Genomic DNA, 20032 nt, shown 5'->3' with positions numbered 1-20032 from the left:
GTCAGAGGGAAACAGAAAACATCTTCAAAGAAAGCGCACTCTTCCATCCTACGTGTTTCCTTTTGTTCTTCTTCCACTAAAAATAAAGCCAGGGTGAAAAGGGATTAAATATCTCTCATAGCAAATTTTACTTATTCCAGTTATTAGTCGGCTACGGTCTGATTTGACTCAGAAGATTTATCGTAGGCTTCAAATGTGTAAAAGAAGTTAAAATTTAGTCATGCATCTCACCCTTGGGCAAGCCGGTGAGAACGGGTGCTGAAATTAAATTCGGATGTGTGCTTGTGTCCGGAAGCTTCCCAGCCCATTTCTGGCTGAAGCGAATGCTTTGAGAGGCAGGAGGCCTGAGCAGAAAGCTAACACTTAATCCAGCTGCATCCTTCCTTGAGAAAGGTCCGTGGGAACTGCCATTCCTGCATCTCCCACTTAAAATGTCAATATTTACTCTTTTTCCTGTGCTTGCAAAACACCCCCTCACTGCTCTCTTGCATGACACTGACAATTTTTTTTAGAATTTCTTTTTTAAAAAAACTGAAATTCAGTCTTGTTCTTGGTCTTTATAGCTTGGTTTCCATAAACATTGAGTATTTGCATCATGTTCTGAAGCGCTTTGGGGAAGCAGGCAGAGGATTTAGATGCAGAAAACACAGGGCGGAATTAACGGTGCCTTGAGAACAGGCTGGTTTATGCTGTGAGAGCTTCGGGAGGTGATAGATTTTCCCCGGGCCACTGCTTCATAAACATGGTTGCACAGTGGAGTAGCCTAGGGTGTGTCTTTAAAATACTGACCCCAGAACCCCACCCTAGATTCTGGCCACTGGACTGGGCTCTTGGACCTGGTGGGAGGATTTTCAAAAGCTCCTCAGATCAGCCTGATACGCGTCACGATTCCAGCACCAGACCACCCACCTCCCCTCCCCAGAGGCTGACGGTTGACACACGTCTTCCGGGGCACCCAGCACTGCGGACGGGCCACCAGCTGACCCAGAGAACAGCTCGAGAACCGCTTTGCTTCCTCCCGCGTCGCTCTCCCAGGTCAGGGCGTCCTCCCAGCCGTCTCCCAGCTGGTCCACTCCATCCACCTCCGTGGAGGTGACGGGCTGGCTCCTGCTGGTCTTCCTCACCCACACGGCCTCGGGCACCTGGCGAAGACTCGTATTTACCCGTCTGCTCCCTCCTCCCGCCTCCGCCCAGGGCTTCCACTGCCCCTGGGACCCCGCAGCCTGGAGCAGGGACCCTGGGGAGCTGGCACCCGCCGCCCCGGCTTCCTCATCTGCTCCTCCTCCTCCCGCCCGGCAGGACCCGGCACGGGGGCCCTGGACCAGTTCCTCCAACTCCCCAGGCCCACGCTTGCCTCTGGGTTTCTCTCAAGCCGCTTCCTCCGTGTGATGTAACTTCTCAGTCCCCTTTCTTCATCCTGCTCCTCACTCAGGTCTCAACCTAAAAATACTTTCTCAAAATCCTGACACCTGCTACAGCACAGATGGACCAGGAGGACACTCTGCTCGGTGAAGTAAGGCGTCACAGGAGGACAGCGCTGTGCTGTTCTGCCCGCATGAGGTCCCTAGGGGAGTCAGACTCGGAGAGACAGAAAGTTGATTGCTGGGCTCTGGGGACGGAGACAGGAATGGGGAGTCGGGTGTTTAGCGGGGAGGGGTTCTAGTTCTGCGAGATGAGAAGACTTCTGGTGGTGACGGCCGCACAGCGGTGTGGACACACTTCCCGCCACGGAACCACACCCTTAAAAATGGTTAAGGTGGAAAATTTTGTCGTGTATGTTTTATTCCAGTTTAAAAAATTTATTTTCAATCAGTTTTTCAGGGAATCCTCACCTGTCCTTCGGCCTGAGTTAGTACTGCTACATGCTCCCAGAGCTCCACCTGCCCCATCGGGGCATTTCTCTGTCAAAGCTTGTCTTCTTTACCAGATTGTAAGTGGAATAAAAGCACATAATATGATCCAGCCCACCTCACTTCTCGCTGTGCTCTCCCGAGACGGGCCCAGAGCAGGTGCCCACTGAATTATTTTCAATAAATGTCGAGTGAACAAATCTCAGATTTCAGGGTTCCCAGCCCACCCGTCATAGTTGCCAGGAAAAGCACAATTGCTCAGGTGGCCGATGCAGTTTGATGTTAACGTACCCAAGAGTATCAGACAAGCTGTGCGGTCCGGTCGTGGCAGACGGTGACGCTGGGTGAGCCGTGTGGGGTCTGCGTCTCGGGCTGGCCTTAAATGTGGGTGACGCTGGAGGGGGCTGCGCCCCAAGTGATCCTGAGACCACCCTTGTTCTACCAAATAAACGCAGCCGGAAAGCGCAGACCGCAGAGCTGGTTTGGGGCGTTTTCAGAGCACCCTGTTGGTAAGCACCGCCTTGACTAACGCTGTTTCCTTCTCTTTCCAAATCAGATATTTATCTTTGAGAACAACATCTACTACTGCGCGCACGTCGGGAAGCAGGCCATCCGCGTGGTCTCGACGGGGCGGGAAGGCGTCATCTACAATGGCCTCAGCGACTGGCTGTACGAAGGTAGGGCCCGCGGCGCGTCCGGCGGGGTGCTCCCGGGGTCGCTGCTGCCGCCTTGGGGTGGGCGGCGGCCGTGTCTCCTCTGACTCCAGCTGTGAGTTCAGCTCCCGTTTCTGGAGGGTCTGCTAAATGCCGAGGATCCTGCGGAGCCCCGGGAGCAGCAGGCGGCCCACAGGGGCCTGCGTGTGGGCGCACCTGGCGCGGGCGTGGGGCCCTCCTGCAGCCCGGCCCCCCGGAGGGCGGGGGGCGCGGCCGGGCGGGTTCCTTGTGCCCAGGGTGACTCCTGGAGCGGCCCGGGTCGCAGGCACGCGGGTCTGCCGCTCCCCATCTGAGGGGCTGAGGGCCTGGTTCTGGTCCTGCCGGGGGAGGGAGAGCGGGAAAGGAAAGAAGAGGCCAGAGCTTCGGAAGGAGGGCGGCAGAGTGCCTTGCCGCCGAGCGCAGCTGCCGCGGTGGGCGTCTGCTGCCCCTGGCCTTCCTCTGGCGCCGGGGGCCCCGGCGGCTCGCAGGAGGAAACAGCTACGGATCTGCGCGAGCGGCTCTCTTGTCAAACGCTTATAGTCCGTCTCCCTGCTCATGAGAACCTGGCTGCCCCAGTAACTGCCGCGTGTTGACCGCGGGTGGTGCAGGCGCCACGCCAAGCCCTCGGGTGTCTGTTACCTCACGCCTTAGTCCCGGCTGGTACGGCGATCACCACCATCGCACGGCCCGGTCAGCACCGGGTCTCCTGGTCCCGGGGCCTGGGAAGTCCAGGTCAGGGCTCCAGCAGGTCTGGTGTCCGCGAGGGCTCTCCTCCTGGCCTGCAGACAGCCACCTTCCCTCCGTGTCCGTGATGGAGAGAGACAGGGAGACAGAGACGGGGAGGAAGCTCTGGCCTCTCCATCCTCCTAGAAGGAGGCAAACCCCACCTTGGGGGTTTTGGCTTCAAGGTGAATTCCTGTGGGGCCGCAAACATCGGGTCCACAGTGCCCCTGTGGCAGGACCCTGACGTGAGTGCTGTTCTGGACACTTCACAGAGGAGGCATGGTGACGGTGAGTCAGCTTCCCAAGGTCACACAAGGTCAGAGGAGACGAGTGGGGAATGTCGCTGTTCAAGTCCAGGACAGTTCCCTTTCCAGAACTGCAGACGTGAGCCAGGAGGCTGGCACCCCCAGCCCCGGGCTGATAAACAGCATGTCCTTCTCAGCCTTCCCGCCTGAGACCACCTGGTCCCGGCAAGAGCTCTCCGTGCTGGGCTGGGTCAGAGGTCGGGGATACTCGGGACGTGGTGAGCCCAGAAAGTTCTATCTCCCCTCGTGGGGCGCATCCCTCAGGCTGGGGTGCTGCCTGTGTCGTGACACGGGAAGCAGGCAGACGGGTCAGCTCCGTCTCGCTTCTCTTCACAGTCTCACTGAAGTCACCGAGGCACAGAGTTCTGTGACGTGATTTCCTTTGTTTTAATTGAGACGTAAGTTGTATACAGTAAAGTGCGCAGCTGTGGGGCACAGTGTGATGCATCTGACAAACGTACGCACCATGTAGCCCCGTCAAGACGTAGAACATTCTGTCCTCTCAGGAAATTCCCTTTCCAGTCAACTCTCTCCCCAACCCGAGACTCCCTTCCAGAGGCCACCAGCATCCTGAGTCTGTGCAGCTGGTTTTCTAACAGAATGCGGGACCTCAGGACCGACCAGGGCGGTCCTCCTCGGTGTGGTCACCCTGGCCCCCCTGTTTATTCCAACACGGCGTCCACTACTCAGAGCACCCACGACCCCAGGTTCTGAGCTGCCGTCTGGGCCCCGGGGGAGTCGACCTTGAGGTTTGACTGAGCTCACGTGAGGATGTCATGGGAGTGAAATGGACACTGTCCAGCGTCCACTGTGCTCACCAGCTCTGTGCACAAACAGCCCGCTGAGCGGCAGGCCCCCAGTTCCAGAGGTCAGTGCAGTAACAGCCCAACGGCCCCCAAAGAGAGAGGGCCCTGGAGTCCCGCCGGCAGGGCCTTGACCTGCTCAGGGAAAAATCTCCTTAAAACATCCACCAGCAGGACATTTGGAATATCATTTTTAGCATCTTCCTAATAAAATAAGAAGCTCATTGCCTTGCAGTTCAAGGTATTAGCTTTTGCTTTAGCAAATCCACTGAAAGGAAATTTTTCTTCGAGGCATTTACAGGAAATTGCGTCAGCGTGGTAACAAGGCCCCAGATATTTTGTATCAGTCACAGCGGACACGGCGGCTTAATCTGCTCAGTGCTGCCCCCTGGAAGGTTGCAGACCTGGTGCCTGGACTTCTGAAGCTGGGGGCCTGGGAGCCCCGGGGAATCTTGGCTCCTTTTTTCATAATAGGAAGGTAAACTTTGAAGATCGCCTTTTTCTGATCTGTGGCTTAACTGTTTCACTTCCAGATGATCCTTAAAAAAAAAAAAGGGAAAAAGAGTAGGAGGAAAAATACCCTGAAAGCTTTTGCAGGGGCTGGATGTGCCTGGAGATGCTGGTTCTGAGAAGCTAAGCTATGTAAATTCAAAACGCCCCTGCAGTCCGTGTGCTTGTTGGCAGCCAAGGGCCGTATTGATTTGTTTTGTTTTCTGAAAAAGGATCTTAAACGTATTGAACCTTTCCAGAACTTTGAGGGCTGAGAGAGAGAAGAGGTAGGAGACACGGGGGCTGCCAGGAATGTCCGTCCCCCGCTCACAGGTCTACACCGCCACCCTCTCCGGTGGGAAACGCCCCCCCATCACCAGAAGCAACCCCCGCAGGCAGAAGTGCCCCCTGACGGCTCGGGCGTGTGTCTCAGTGACTCTCCAGACGCCCTGCCTCGTGGTGGCTGCAGGCTGGTTCTGTAAGCAAAGTGCGTGTCTCTACATTATACTCCTGGGCCAATGTCCTGCAGTTACACAGAATGTTGATTTTAATGTGAGACTAAAGACGACTTGAAAGTGCCCTGCAGCTGTTTACTGCAGCTGGCTCTCCAGAACTAACGTTAAGATGTTACTAGAGCTCTCTGAGAACTTAAAACGAGGGTTCTGTGAAGAATCTGCACATTCACACAGGCCTTAGCAAGATGTGGCAGAGCTCCCTCCACGCAGGCGTTTGGGCAGCGAGCTGGCTTGCCCGCGGTTTTACGAGAGGCTCCTGGTCGCCGTGTCGGAGCTGACCGTTCTCCAGTCGCTGCCGTTTGTTTCTGTTATTTCCAGTTTCATCATTTCATCCCGCACACGAGGTACAGTGGTACAGCACAAAATTTGGGGCCAAAAGCTTTTCAGTAATGAAACTTAAAGCCATTACACTTTTCCCCTGAACCGTGAGACATCTGCACCCCTATTGCCAAAGCGGCCACGTGCATAACCCGAAAGAAATATCAGTGATCTGTCATTGTTATGAAACGGCTCGTTCCCCTGCAGAAAGCTGGAGTGTGTCGGCTCACTGGAGAGCACCCCCCGCCACGTGTGTACAAATCCTCATCTCCTCAGCTCCTCTGGGGGCCGGTGGAGGAAGGGTGGGGGCGCGAACTTGAGAAGCCTGACATTGTCAGGGGAGCTGAGAAATGCCTGAAGGGTGTTACTCGGTGTCTGGTTTGGTGGATGAAACGCGGGGTGGAATTTTAACCTGAACTAGTCCAGAGCTTGACAGGACCTGGAGACATGGTCAGACGCGGGGACGCTGTGGGTGGGCGGCCTGGCCTGGTGGGTGTCAGCAGGAGTGAAGCTGAGCACGGCCCCCCCACCCTGGCTTGTGCTCTGGTGTCAGCCCGTCCGCTCGGCTTTAGGGCCCACGCGGTCAGGTGGTGCCCAGTTGACAGTGACCAGGGGTAGAAGCGTGAGGCTGGGAAGCGTGTGTCCTTGCCTGCTCCCCTCTGTTCTTTCTCCTTTCTCCCTGCCTCCCCTTTCCCGTAGCCCCGGTGCTGCTGAAGGCCCCCTCCCCCTGGGGGCATGGCCCCCATGATGCTCTGTCCTCTGCGCACCTGCCCGGGAGACCCCCGGGCTCCTCCCCCCGTCCCTGAGCTGGTGCTGGTGTGGAGGGGGTGGGAGACAGTGGGGCCTCTTCCCAGAGCTCTGCAGGGGAGCATGTGTTGTGCATCCTGAGTTGGAGCTTAGAATGCCCTGGAAGCACTGCTCGCTGGAGTCAGCCTGTGCGCTGGAGTCGGCCCGTGCGGACAGCCGCTAGCGCCTTGCTAGGCTGGAGTCGTCAAAGCTGCCCGTCTGACACCCGCGCCCGGTCATGAGGTCCTTACCCTTCACGTTCAAACTTCCGTCCAGAGGCTGCAAAGCCCGGCAAGGCTGGGGCAAGGCTGGGGCGAGCGTGCAATTCTTCACATGGCCTCCTCTGGCGTCTCTCCCAGAGTCAGCAGCTCCTTGTGCAAGGAGGCGGTGCTCTGAGAGGCCTCAGCCAGAGGCCAGGGCCCAGGTGGACAGGCCGAGTCCCTTCCTGAGTGTGTTTTTGGGGTGACCCCACGCCCTATGATCCGGGTTGTCTGAGGAGGCAGAGAGTGGACTGGGGGAGCAGCTTTCATGGGAAACATGATCGCGACCGGAGCCCTGAGGAGATCAGTGGGGCGATCTGGGTCTGTGTGCCCCACAGGAAATGGATCCCCATAAAGAAGAACTCCTCCCTGACGGCCCCCCAGTCTTTCTAAATTCCCTGCAGGCAAAACGAAATCGCTCAGCACTGTCCCCGTGGACCGTGCCCAGTGGCTCTGAGCTAAACCCGCGCTTTATTAAACGTTTGGTGAGCTGTGTGTGCTGTGTCCTGCGTGGACGGTCAGTGTGTCCGGCCCACTCTGCACATGTCATAAGTGGCCTGAGCCGGTTTGGGACCGCCCACAGCCACAGCCTTCTAGCACACAGCCCTCGCCGTGGACTGCTAGACATGGGGGGCACTGCACACCAGATTTTCATCAGTAAGGAAGGGTTTCAATGCCTTTTGCGTTATTTTTAAAACCCCCTGACATATATTTAGATATGATGCTCTGCAGTGCCGACAGAGCCACTCTGGAGTGTAGATTCTTCACTGAGCTCTTCAAGTGCTAACATCTCTGAGGTTCCTGGCTAGGGCACCTCATTGCCAGCGAACCGCATCTGGTGGGGATGAAGGGAACTGACACCCTCGCCATGCAGTGCTCCGGCTGGCCCGCTGGTTCTAGAGTAAGCGGCACGGCCAGGAGCTCACGGACGTGGAATCACTGTCAGTCCCGTACGCTGTTGTTCAAACCGTGGCTTTGTGCTTCTTCCAACTCAGTGTTGGTTACTTCTCTGATGTACATGATGGGAGTCTTGGTCAGACCAGGAAGCCTGTATGTTGCCAGAGGCCTGTGATCGGCTCCACAAAGCCCTGTCCTGCGAGGGCGGCTGAGCTGCGGTCAGGAGCAGGGCTCTGTGGCACCTGTGCCTGCCTCCGAATGTGGCTTCACCCCTTACCAGCCGCGTGGACCTGGATGCGTATGTAACCCTTTGTGTCTCTGTTTTCTCATCTGAAAAACGAGAGTCACAGCGATCTGTTCCCTAAGGTCTGATGGAAATGAAAGGAGCCCACACGGGGACAGTTCTCAGAACAGTGCCCCCCAGTGTCAGTTCTGAAAACTCTTAAAGTCTATTCACTCCTGAGTTACTGGCTGTGATGCGTTTATAGAGCAAGTGTGTGGCTTCCTACTCAACCTGGAGAGGACATCTGTGCGGAATGAACATCTCTCCAAACCTTCTCTCTGCGTTTAGATTCACCAGGCTGCAGTCACATCCCCCGTTTGTCACCAACACCTGACAGGCCTGTTCTCTGTGAGCACCAAAGATCTGATGCCTCGGTCAGAAGGATGCTTCGTGATGGCTTGCAGAAATTAAATACTTAAAAATGATATTCAATTCACCCATGACTTCTGAAGAAGGATAAGAAAGGAAGGTGACAGTGGGAACACCTGCAGGTAATCGGCACCTGGAACGGCCCCCAGACCTGAGAGCCGCTGGCCTGAGCACTGGCTGCACCTGACGGCTGACCTTTCGTGCAGTAACTTAGTGCTTTCGGTCTTCCGTGTAAGTGGTGCGAGCGCTTTTCCTGTGTAGCCCTCGTCTCCAGCTCCAGAACGTGTCAGTGACCTTGACTGGGGCAGCATGTGCATTTCACCTTGTGGAGAAACACAGAAGAGCCTAAGGCTGCTCAGCGGGGCCCCGCTCAGCTCCGGCACAGGAGTGGAGGGGATGGCCTTCGTCTCCCCTTGTTCCGTCTACACTTTCTCTGACCCAGGGATGGACGGCTTCAGGTTTCTAGGTCCCTGTGCGCAAGAACAGTGGTCGAAGGCAGGGACTGAAACCGTCAGGCGCGTGGGGAGGTCGTGGCCAGTCTACACGGCCCAGCTGGCTACCGCGGGTCTCCTCGCCCACCGCACTGGGCCCTCCACTTCCTCTCCTCAGGTCCCATCAGATCACCCCCAGCCCCACTCCTTATTCCTGCAGTAGGTAAACCATGACTCCACTGACCACGTGAGCTGTAGACCATGGTCACCAGAGGTGAACCGCGACCCCCCGCTGCCCACACGTGTCCCAGTCGTGATGGTCCCTCCACATTCTTGCCTGTCCTGAGTGCCGCCTCAGCTCCAAAATTTGGACGCAGAAATCCTAGAAGCCCTCCCAAAGAAGTCACTTGGCCCTTCTTTTCTGTGTCCCCGGCATTCATTTCTGCAAACTTCCTTCAGCAAACGTCACAGCCTGGCTATTGAAAAGCCACGGGAACTGTCGCCCTCACTGTGATTGTGAGCTTCAGGTTTATCCGCAGGGATAAAGGAAGCAGGGGAGGCAGCAGGGACGGCGGCCGTCCCCGTCCGAGGCGCCGACGGGGTGGCGTTGCCGCTGACCGGGCTGCACGCCACCTCCTGATCGTGCAGCTCGCGGTTCACCTGCTGCAGGAACGAGAGCAGGAACCCCCAGCTCTGGCCGAGCCCGTCCCCTGCCGGGCCTGGTGTAGATAAACGTGTCGAACCCTCTGTGGGAAGGGAGCACTGCTGCTCTCCGGCCCCAGCTGTGGAGACTTGGCTCAGCATCATTAAGTGACTTTCCTGTGGTCGCATAGCCAGTAAGTGGTTCCAGACCTGACCTCCTAACCACCTGCCCACTGTGTGCACGAAAGCTGCATTCACTTTCCACAGATCGGCTTGATCGGGGCTCAGGTGTTAGTGGACCGTCCATCACCTTGGCGCGGCCTGCTGGGCACTCAGCCTTCGACACACCCAGCTCCGTGAAACACACCCCTCAGGGCGCAGATTTGAGAGCCCAGCGGCCTGAGTTTGAGTCCTGCACTGCCGCTTAGGGCCCGCGGACCCTGAGAAAGTCACGTACCTTGTCTGACCTCAGGTTCCTCATCTGAAAAGGCAGAGCTCAGGCACCTTCCCGGAGAATCACGGGGGGTGGGGGGTCAGACAAAATCGTAGCCGTGAGAGCGCAGGCGCCAGGAGGCAGCGCCGCGTGAACTTGCCATCCGCGCCATTCCGTGTCAGCGCGTGGAGGTGAGATGTTCTCTGAGGATAAAGCTCCTGCCTGCCCGCCCTGCTGTCGGACGCGGCCGAGTCTCAGGTGGCCGTGTGCCCAGCACAGAGCGAGCGTCTGCCACGAAGTGGGCAGAGGTGTCTTTATGGGAAGGCCGGACCCGGGCACCTGCAAGCATGGCGTCCCCGGAGCGCACCACTGGGTGCAGGCTAAGGGCCATGCGGGTGATCTTGGGTTTCTCCCGAGAGAAACTCGCAGAGACGTCTTGCCTGTAGTCGTCCTCTTCGTGGCTCCTTGTTTCCCGTACTTACCTTCACCGCCTCCTGATGGCCGGTTGCTTTGGTCTTTGGTCAGCGTTCTGTCTCACTGCCTCTGCGCCCTGGGCACACATGGTGAGAGCTGGGTTTCAGCCACACGATAGACGGACTGTTCGGCTGTGGGGACCAGGCGTCATCCTAGTCAGTCTCTGGGTGTCGCTCTGACAGCTCTCGACTGAAGGTGGTGCAGACAAAGCTGGGGTGAGACCACCGAGCAGGCTGAGGGAGGAACGGCGTTCTTCTGTAGAACGCTCGATGGCAGTCGGGGATGTCCAGGAGGGCGGCGGGGGCCCTGCTGATGGAAACAGATACCAGAAATTTGACCTGGAACTTTCCGTCAAGTTCAGAGCTAAGGACCGAGCTTGTGACCTTGCTTTGCAGCCTGGCATCCTCCTCCTTGGGCTGCAATTAGCCTGGTCGGGGAGGCAGGAAGGGCGCGGCGGTCAGGCTGTGAATAACGAACACAAAGCAAATCAGGCACCACGAAGTGCTTCAGCGTGAGGAGAAGCTGCCCCCCGCCAGGGTCTGCTCCCCGGGGCGGCCCAGGGCCTCAGGCAGGGCCAGCCAGCGTGCTGGTGGAGAAGGGGGCGCTCTGTTCTGGGGCACGCTCTCTGGCCTGGAACTGACTGGGCAGGCTCTCCTGCTCACAGCTCGTCCTCCAGAGCTGGTCACCAGGGCCGGGAAGCGCCGCCCCAGCCGCCGTCCGGAGCAGGGGAAGCCGGACCTGCCAGAGAAGCAACACTAAAGACGCCGCATCCAGGCAGCAGACCCCAGCCTGGGGTCTCAGCAGAAGAGGAGTTTGCTGCAGGGGTGGTGGGTCCCTCAGAACCGATGGGAAGCTTGAGGGGCAGCCAGAGAGCGGGGGCCGCGGAGGGAGCTGGGTGTGGGGGCCCAGTGAGGCTTCAGTGCTGCCCCCGCCGCCCGGCGCTGGGAGGGGTGGGGCCCGGCTGAGGGCGCGCCGTCTGCCCGGAGCACACGTGGTGTCGGGAGCTGCTGCAGATAGAAACGCCACGTGCCCGCGCTGGCCCGTCTGAGAAACAGCTGGGGTCCGAAACTTCCTGTCCTTGCAAGCTCACGTTATCTCCTGCTCAGTGGCTGGGAGTGGGGGACTCCCCCCCATCACCGGCTTGTGGGGCTGCTGCTGCCACGGGAAGGCCGGTCGGTGTCACGTGCTCCCTCCTCCTGGGCGTCTCCTCGGAGTCCCTGTGTGAACGGACGTGCTTCCCGGTGAGCAGCCCCCGACTGCAGGGGGGAGACTGCGGGACAGCCAGGCCCACTGCAGCGGCCTCGTGTGACACTGAAACGGTGCACGGCAGGCCCCGGTCCTCAGGGTCCGCAGCAGATTCTGCGTTTGATTCTCCGGTGCGGGGTGGTCAGCGTCTCCGAAAGGGAACCGATGATCTTACTTGTGTGAGGGGAGAGCCTGCCTGGACCTGTGAAATCAGAAATGAGACGTCTGCAGGGAGAACGCTGCCTAAACGCGAGCGGAGAGTTCCCACTGGTCCTGAGGGAGGTTTCTCACGATTAACCACCTAATCCTGAGAGATTCTGATAAATAATACATGATGCTCCGTGGTTATATTGTTAAAGCTTTTAATTATGCATCGATTGTGAGACTAAGACAAACACATCTTCATCTTTTCGTTACAGAGCCTTAATGAACTTTGGGTATTTGAGGCTGACGTCCCAGTGCCCTTGGGAACTTCAGTTCCTTTTAGTCTTTTCTGTCTCCTTAAGTCACGTAAGGATGTGAGACCTTTTGCATCGAGAGCTTTGCTAACACTTCTGCTGAAATGAGGCCGCAAACACTTGGAGGAAAGGTCAGGCTCCGTGCTCACAGGTGCTCGAAGCAGCTCTGCCTGCAGCGCCGAGGCCGGGCCGGCTTCTGCCCTCTCGCCACTGAGCCCGCTTCCTACCCTCTCTGGGCCTGGGTCTCTTCTCCCTGCTCCGAGACACCGTGGGACGGACCAGGCGAGGCTGCTCTCCCCTCCAGCTGTACTTCATGCTTAACGTCTGTGCTGGGCCTGCACCGTGAAGTCTGCATCGCACAGGGGACTTTGCAGTGAAGCACCTCCCTGCCCTCAGATTTGCGGCAGTAAAGCGGGGGTGGGGCACAGCCCAGGGCAGCCCTGTCTCCTCCCTTCTGCTGCTCACACGGGACCCTGCGCGCTGGGGAGAAGTGCACCCCGTGCCTCTGGTACGCCTCCTCCCTGCCCCCAGCCTGCCTCTCTCTTTTACCCCCTCTTCTTTCTTTCGATTAAACTTGCCTTTTTGATATGGCTTTTCTCTTTGCGAAAGGCTGCCCTTGGAAAGGGGCGGGGGTGAAGTGACAGCCCGGCTTCTGTACCTCAGAGCCACCTGGACGACGTGCCCTGGGGAAGGCGTGCTCCTGTCTCTGACTCTGTGAACCGGGGCCGAGGCTGGAAGGGCGGGCCGGGGCGTGGGCTGCAGGTCCGCCTCGCGTCTTAGCCTCCCCGCTGCAGGAGAGGCGGTCCTGAGAAGGCCAAGCAGAGGGGGTCGGGGTCACTGTGTCGTGTTGTCCTGGAGTGACTCCTGCACCGGGCGGAGGTTAGCACGCAAGCCCAGTGTCCCCACCGCACAACTTGTGACTCTAAGCCCCCGAGTCGCAGGGCCCAGCGTCCCCCAGGAGGCAGGGCACCCGCTCCCTCTGGGCACAGGCCCCTGAGTCAGCCCCTCCGTCTACACGGGGCTTTACTCCAAGACCAAGGCTCGTCCGTTCAATGGGAAACGGCCCCTGAGCCTTGGAGCTCCCGGGTGCCAGCCATACCCAAAGAGGAGATGACCTTGCCGCTCTCGGTGGAAAAACATCCATCCAGCACCTTGTTCTTTTTGCAGGAATTTGTGCATCTGGCACTTGCTTTATTAATAGAAAATCAAACAGCTGTGTGGATGCTGAGTCTGGAGCATGTTGGGATTTTAAGCAGATGTTGCTGGGAAGGTGCCTGACCTTCCAGGAGGTTACAGGGTCACTTCTTGAAGGAAGCACGCTCTGCCCAGCCCTCGGGACAAAACTGCCAGACCGCCGGAGGGCGTGGTTCCGCGCCTCTGCTGGGCAGCCTGAGGTCTGCGGCTCCTTTAAGTGTCTGGCTCAGACTGTCTTCATCATCTCCGACGTCCTCACGTCCCCATCGCCCGGTTTCTGCTCACCGTTAATCCTCTCCCGCGACAAATCCCCCGGCCGTGTCTCTACACAGACGTGGGGAGTGTGAGGAACTGCACGTAAAAAAATTCTTGATTCTGGACCACGCGCCCAAGATGGTACATAATACGCTCTAATTATGTAGTACAGATCTTCAACACCATTGAGACACTTTGGCAGGACCATCTACTCTGATGTAAGACTGTAGAAGCATGAAAGTATGAAAACCAACCAGCCACTAATCCATTAATTCAAGAGCTAATTCCTTAAATTTTTTTCCCAAATTTCTTTCTCATGATATGAGCAGCACGGGTTCCCAGTCCTCTTCAGCTTCCGTCTGTCAGTCACTGCACACTTGCAGGTTGAGATCCTGGGGGATGTGACCCAGCAGTGTTAAGCTTGTCCTAATGGGGAGGCTTATGAAATAGCTGGGGAGAAGCTGATAGCTAGAGACTCTGGCTGTCCCGCCACATGATGACACCACTGGGCATGGGGACCGACACAAAGGAGGAGGTCAGGGAATATTCCGGGCCTCCCCTCCTGGTTCTGATGAGCGATGCTGTCCTCCCGTGTGCCGGGCGGGGCCGGCTGCTTCCCCTCAGACAGTCCGCATCCCACCCCGGCCCTCTGCCCGCCTTGTGTTCAGGAGGCTCTGACTCCTGAAGGGTGTTGGGGTCAAGGGAGCCCGGAACTGAGGGACAGAGGCACAGACCTCAGGGCTGGGCGACTCCTCCCCAAACGCCCGAGCCGGAAGCACCCCGTGTTCCTGGCCCAAACGAAGGTTTTTTTGGACTCTTCAGGGAGCGTAATGTACCACGCTCTGATGGCCACGCAGCTTCAGAGAATAAAAGCCAGAGACGAGAAACGGTCGTGCGCAGTTGCGGCTGAGATCTGCGGGGGACGGGCGAGGCCGCGCTCTCGCACCCGCTGGGACTGTTGCGCTGCGCCCCCGGCTCAGGCTGCGCCGTGTCACGTCCGGGACGCTGCGCTGCGGGGCTCTTTCTGTGAGCTGGAGTTTATGCAGTCACTTCAGCAGCACTGAGCTGAGTCTGGGAGAGTCGGCATTAAGGGAACACAGAGCTGAAGGGGGGACTGAAAACTATGTGAAAGAGCCCTTTCAGGCTGTCGGGGAGATGGCCTTCCCGGGGTGACGGGCCTTTGCTGACTTGGACTCAGGTGATGCAGGGACGGGCAAGAGGAACTGAGTTTCTCTGCTCTGAGACCTGCCAAAGCAGATGATGTTAAAACAGATGACACTCAGCCAGAGATGGGAGGGGGTTGGGGGAGGGACACAGTGAGAGACAGAGAGGTGGGAGAGACAGAGACACAGAGACAAAGGCAGAGAGAAGGAGAAAGACAGAGAGGTAGATTCCAGGTAAGCTGTTCAGATACCCACTTTAACAGAAGTGTGAGGACTTTGCTTGCGCTCAGCATCACTGTCTCCTTCTGGCATCACTGGGGCCCTAAAACACTGCCCTTCACACAGGAGAATGACCAGGACTGTGGCCGGGTTGCATTTAAGCGGCAGATGGATTTGCAGTGAGTCATCAAAGGTCTTGGGCGCCCCTGGCAAGAGTAGCTTCTTAATTTTTTTTTTTTTTTGGAAGTAGTCAGTTTACAATGTTGTGTCAGTTTCTGGTGCAGAGCACGATGTTTCAGTCATACGTGTACAGACATACATTCCTTTTCATTTTCTTCTTCATTATAGGTTACTGCAACGTATTGAATAGAGTTCCCTGTGCTGTACAGTAGGACCTTGTTCATCTATTTTATATATAGTAACTACTGTCTGCTCATCCCAGACTCCTAATTTATCCCTCTCTCCACCTTTCCCCCTGGTAACCGTAACTTTGTTTTCTATGTCTGAGTCTGTTTCTATTTGGTAAATAAGCTCATCTGCATAATTGTTTTAGATTCCGCATATGGTATTTTTCTTTCTCTTTCTGGCTTACTTCACTTAGAATGACAATCTCCAGGTCCATCCATGTTGCTGCAAATGGTATTATTTCATTCTTTTTCGTGGCTGAGTAGTATTCCACTGTGTATATACACATCTTCCTTATCTAGTCATCTGTCCATGGACATTTAGGTTGTTTCCATGTCTTGACAATTTCCTGCTTAAGTCTCCAGCCACCAGGAGACGCGTTTGTTGTCTTCTCTCCCCTAGTATGAAAAAGGAGATTGAAGGCAGTCTACCTGAGTGTTTGGAGAAGCTGCAAATTAGCAGCCAGCAAGGTTATAATGAACATCTGAGCGGTCTCTGCCATGGAACAGAAAATCAGACTGACTCATTTCTTCCTCCCTGAGGACGGGGGAGGGATGCTGCCCCCTGGTGGCCAGCCTGGGCACGTCGGACACGGGTCCCTGTGCCGGGTCCTGATGTGCAGACGTTGGCGGGTGGCTGGGAGGGTGCTGGGAAGCTTGTGGTGAGTAATCCGCACATCCCACGCGCAGATGAGCCAGAGAGGCCGCCACCGGCGAGGTAATTTGCCTCTTGGCTTGATGTTCGCTGATTTCTTTTTTAACTCCCCATTTAATTCTGCTCTCGGCACCTCGGATAAAATATTTAGTGGCAGGAAAAAGGCAGCAGAGGCACACAGGAATAAATAAGACTTTCTGTATTTAGAATGAGGCCATTTATTTCTGAGTACAGATCCATCAGGCATCTTATTTATGTCTTCTGCAATTTCCCAGGACCTGGATTTCCCAGGGCGCTTTGACTCCCCCAGTATGTATAGCAGCGGAGGTGTAGGAGACAGGCGCTAATGAACAGTGAGGGCCCACAGGGCCGTTTTGTTTAGGAGTGATCTCATGACTGCATTCTATTTTGACCTGCGTCCTGCCTCATTAAGAGATGACAGTCTGTAATGCTGGCATGACCCAGGCAGATGGCGTCCCCAAATGCTGGCCCGCAGCCTGAGCCACCAGACTGCACAGGGCGAGCACCGGACACGGGCCGGAGGCTCGTCCTCTGGCTGGCCAGGCCTGGCCGCGCTGTGGGAAGCGCAGTAGACCAGGATCTGACACCAAGCCAGCCCTGCCCGCTGCTGACCCGCGATCTGGGTGAACGACCCAGTCCCTCCTCACAGAGGTCTCCAGTCCATCTCCTGGGCGCTGGAGTCCGGTCACGGCTCTGGCACTCCCTTCCAGCGAGCTGCTGGTGTCCCTGTGCGTCCTCCTCTGTGAGAAGCAGCCCCGTGGTCGCTAGGATACTGTGGGGTGGCTGTAGTATCAGGCACAAGGTGGGCATCCGGTCAGCAGTAGGGCGGGGCTGAGAACACCTGCCCTGCCCGTCCCACTGGATTGTGGCGAAGCTCAGGGGACAGCAGGCCCATCAGTGCCAGAGTCAGGGTGTTGGCTCGCTGTGAATTTAGTCCTTCCTGCAGCATTTGTCAGAGAAGCAGCAGCTGGGTTGGGGTGAGCCCAGGCACTCCTGAGCGGGTCTGAGAGCATCCAGAGAGCAGGCTGTAGGCCGGGGTCTGAGCAGGACCAGGGGGCGTGCTGAGCTGGATCCTCTCTTCATGGGAAGGCACCTCCCCTCCAAGTTCCAAAGGCACAACTTTGAAAAATCACCTGGAGGCTCTCCGCTCTATAGGGTTTGGGGTCCCCCAGAAGCTCCAGGGGGAGCACTTCCTGTTGAGAGTGTCTGGAGACCTTCTCTCTTACACGAGGAGCGCCGTGCGGGCAGGGACGGGAGGGAGCACGGTGGAGACATGAGGAGAGGGCTCTGCACTGCACCAGCTCCAACAGCTCAGTTACAAACACCAGCCTGCCCCGTCCAGAGACAGGCAGGAGACCTCAACAGGCGTTTCTCCAGTGAGGACATACAGTGGCCAATGGGCACATGAAAAATGCTCAAAATCACTAATTGTCAGAGAAATGCAAATCAAAGCTACGATGAGGTATCACCTCACACCAGTCAGAATGGCCATCGTTCAAAAGTCCACAAACGATAAATCCTGGAGAGGCTGTGGAGAAAGGGGAACCCTCCCACACTGCTGGGGGGAATGCAAATTGGTGCAGCCACCATGGAAAATAGTATGGAGGTTCTTTGAAAAACTGAAAATAGGCTTACCATATGATCCAGCAATCTCACGCTAGAGCTTATCCATAAAAGGTAAAAACTAATTCAAAAAAATACATACACCCCTGTGTTCAAACAGCACTATTTACAGTAGCCAAGACTGGAAGCAACCTACGTGTCCATCAGCAGACTGGACAGGATAAGAAGATGTGATACAGACACACACACACACACACACACACACACACACTGTGGAATATTGCTCAGCCATTAAAAGGAATGAAATAATGCCATTTGCAGCAACATGGTTGGACCTGGAGATTATCATACTTAGTGAAATATGGTATCACTTATACGTGAAATCTAAAAATATGACGCAGATGAACTTATTTACAAAACAGAAACAGACTCACAGACATAGGAAACAAAGTTATGGTTACCAAAGGGGAAATGTGGGGGTGGGATAAATTAGGAGTTTGGGTTTAGCAGATACAAACTGCTATATATAAAACAGAGAAACAGCAGGGTCCTACTGTACAGCACAGGGAGGCAGAGTCTGGCGGCAGGACCCGTCTGCATCTGGAATCCGCACCGCGAATCCGCGCACTGCAAGAGCCTGGCGTGCGGGGCGGCCAGCCTGGCTCCCCGACTTCTCGCTGCAGGGAGCTGAGACGCTCCCTCGTCTGAGGCCCAGGGTCTCTCTAACCGAAGGCTTTGTCTGGGGGGTTCACGGTTAGGAAATGCTGTCAGGAGTCTGTCAGACCGGGGGCTTCTGGCGGCCCTGCCATGGTTCCCCTCACTCCTGGCCGGCATGCGGGTGGATGGGGGCCTCCCGACAGCGCAGCGGCCGGACGCCAGCGGCACCGGGGCGCGCCAGCCTCTCCGCGGGGCAGGTGCTGGGGTGAGGGCAGTGCGGCCTGGCTCCTGGTGAACCCTGGGTGAACGTGGCCGTTGGGGTACTTTGGAGCTGTCCCGCCGGCACTGGTGATTCTCGCACTTGCTGAGGACTTCCTGTTTGCAGGGCGCTTTTGGAGGCTGGTGTGCTGTGGGGGCTGCTCCAGTCGTGGGCAGTCCGGGGCCTGGAGAGCTGAGGCGTCTGTAGGTCCACGTCAAAGGCAGGGAAAGGCCTGTGGACGGGTGTGGCCCCAGGGGACAGGCCCCCACCTTCGCCCTGGTCACCTCATCCATCGGGTCTCACTGTGCGCCCCGCACCGTGTGGGCGGTTTCCCCTCCAGTCTGGGGGGGAGGTGTTCTCCATGGATGTGAGCAGCTCCGGGGCAGGAGCTAGGAGGCCTCCCCAGAGACGACCTGGCTCACTGCCTCGGTCGGGGCCTCCCCCTCCTCCAGTCCTGCCCAGACTCCAAACCGTACGCTACCTCCGAACGCTGGAGAACTGAAACTCAACTGTTGGGTTTCTAAAGGCCCGAAACAGGAGTCAGTGCGGCCTGTACGGAGCGCGTGTCATTACTCGGTAGCCCGATGTGATGCTGTCCGCGGGTGTCCACAGGGGCCCGGGGCGCCTCTCACTCTGTTACTCACCGGAGCACAGAGGCGGCCCCTGTGCCTCAGTGGCGCCAAGTGGGGGCTGAGACCAGCCGTCGTTTGCGAATTTACCAGGGTTGTCCTCGAGTTAAACCCGTGGAGCTCTCCCCTGGGACAGTCCACACACCACCCCACCCCCCGCGGCTGTTTTTAAAGGAAGGCGTGGGATGGGGAGCTTCTCCACAGAGCCACCACCACCACGTCTCGCTCCTCCCTCATCGTCACGAGCACAGCCTGTGCTGGAGAAGGAGCTGTCCACCCAGGCCCGCAGCCCGGGCTGGGAGCAGAGTAAGGCTCTCGTCCCCTCGTCAGTCCAGTGCCCTGAGTGGGTGTAGCTCGAGGCCGCGGCAGCAGCCCCAGAAAGTTCAGGGGGTGCAGGCGGGTGGGGACACGGGTGCTGGTGGAGTGGCTCAGCCCTGAGCTCAGTCCTTCCGTCCCAGAAGGCAGCCTGGCAGCATCCTCTGACTGTACCCGTGGCAACCACGCCGCCCCAGCCCCTCATCCACACTGAGTTCTCGAGCCGTTTCTCCCTCGTCAGGGAGTATCTGGACAGGTCGAAAGGCAGGCTCTTGTTCTTTGAACAGTAGAACCAAGAATAATTAATAACTTGCTGCAGTTGGGCATAGTAACTGTTCTGAGTGCTGTTTATAATTTACAGTTAATTAACCCTCCTCTTCAAAAAAAAATCCACAGAAACGTGAGACCTAATTTCCTGATACAAATTATTTTTGATATCCATGAGTTTTAAAATACGTTTCCACTGGTATTAAGAAGTCATTATGCAGAACAGCTCAGGCTGATTAAGGTGACTGCTGCTCTGTTAGGGTTTTCCTTGAAAATGTGCAGTATAATGGGCTTTTCTGCAGTGCATCCCAAGAGGAAACATTTTCATCTTATAATTGCAAAGCCAAAGCCAACGTATGAAAGAAATGTTACGTGTAATTTTGGGACTGCAATTTTGCTTTGTGGTGAGGGGTTCTGACTCTCAGGGGAGGACAAGATGGAGTCAGTGCTTTGAGGAA

The 20032-nt window shown here is 56.8% G+C and overlaps 1 protein-coding gene across 3 annotated transcripts in view; it reads left to right on the top strand.

The window, feature by feature from the left end:
- The window catches only part of DPP6 (dipeptidyl peptidase like 6), an 837334-nt gene that overhangs the window by 720151 nt on the left and 97151 nt on the right, over positions 1-20032 (top strand). For all 3 annotated transcript variants that reach the window (XM_072964103.1, XM_072964105.1, XM_072964104.1), the window contains exon 8: positions 2407-2527. In XM_072964103.1, the coding sequence (XP_072820204.1) occupies positions 2407-2527 (121 nt within the window). The remainder of the gene's footprint in view (positions 1-2406; positions 2528-20032) is intronic.

This window comes from Vicugna pacos, chromosome 7 (assembly GCF_048564905.1).
Source record: "Vicugna pacos chromosome 7, VicPac4, whole genome shotgun sequence".
Lineage (NCBI taxonomy): Eukaryota > Metazoa > Chordata > Mammalia > Artiodactyla > Camelidae > Vicugna > Vicugna pacos.
This window is presented reverse-complemented; position numbering and strand designations above follow the sequence as displayed.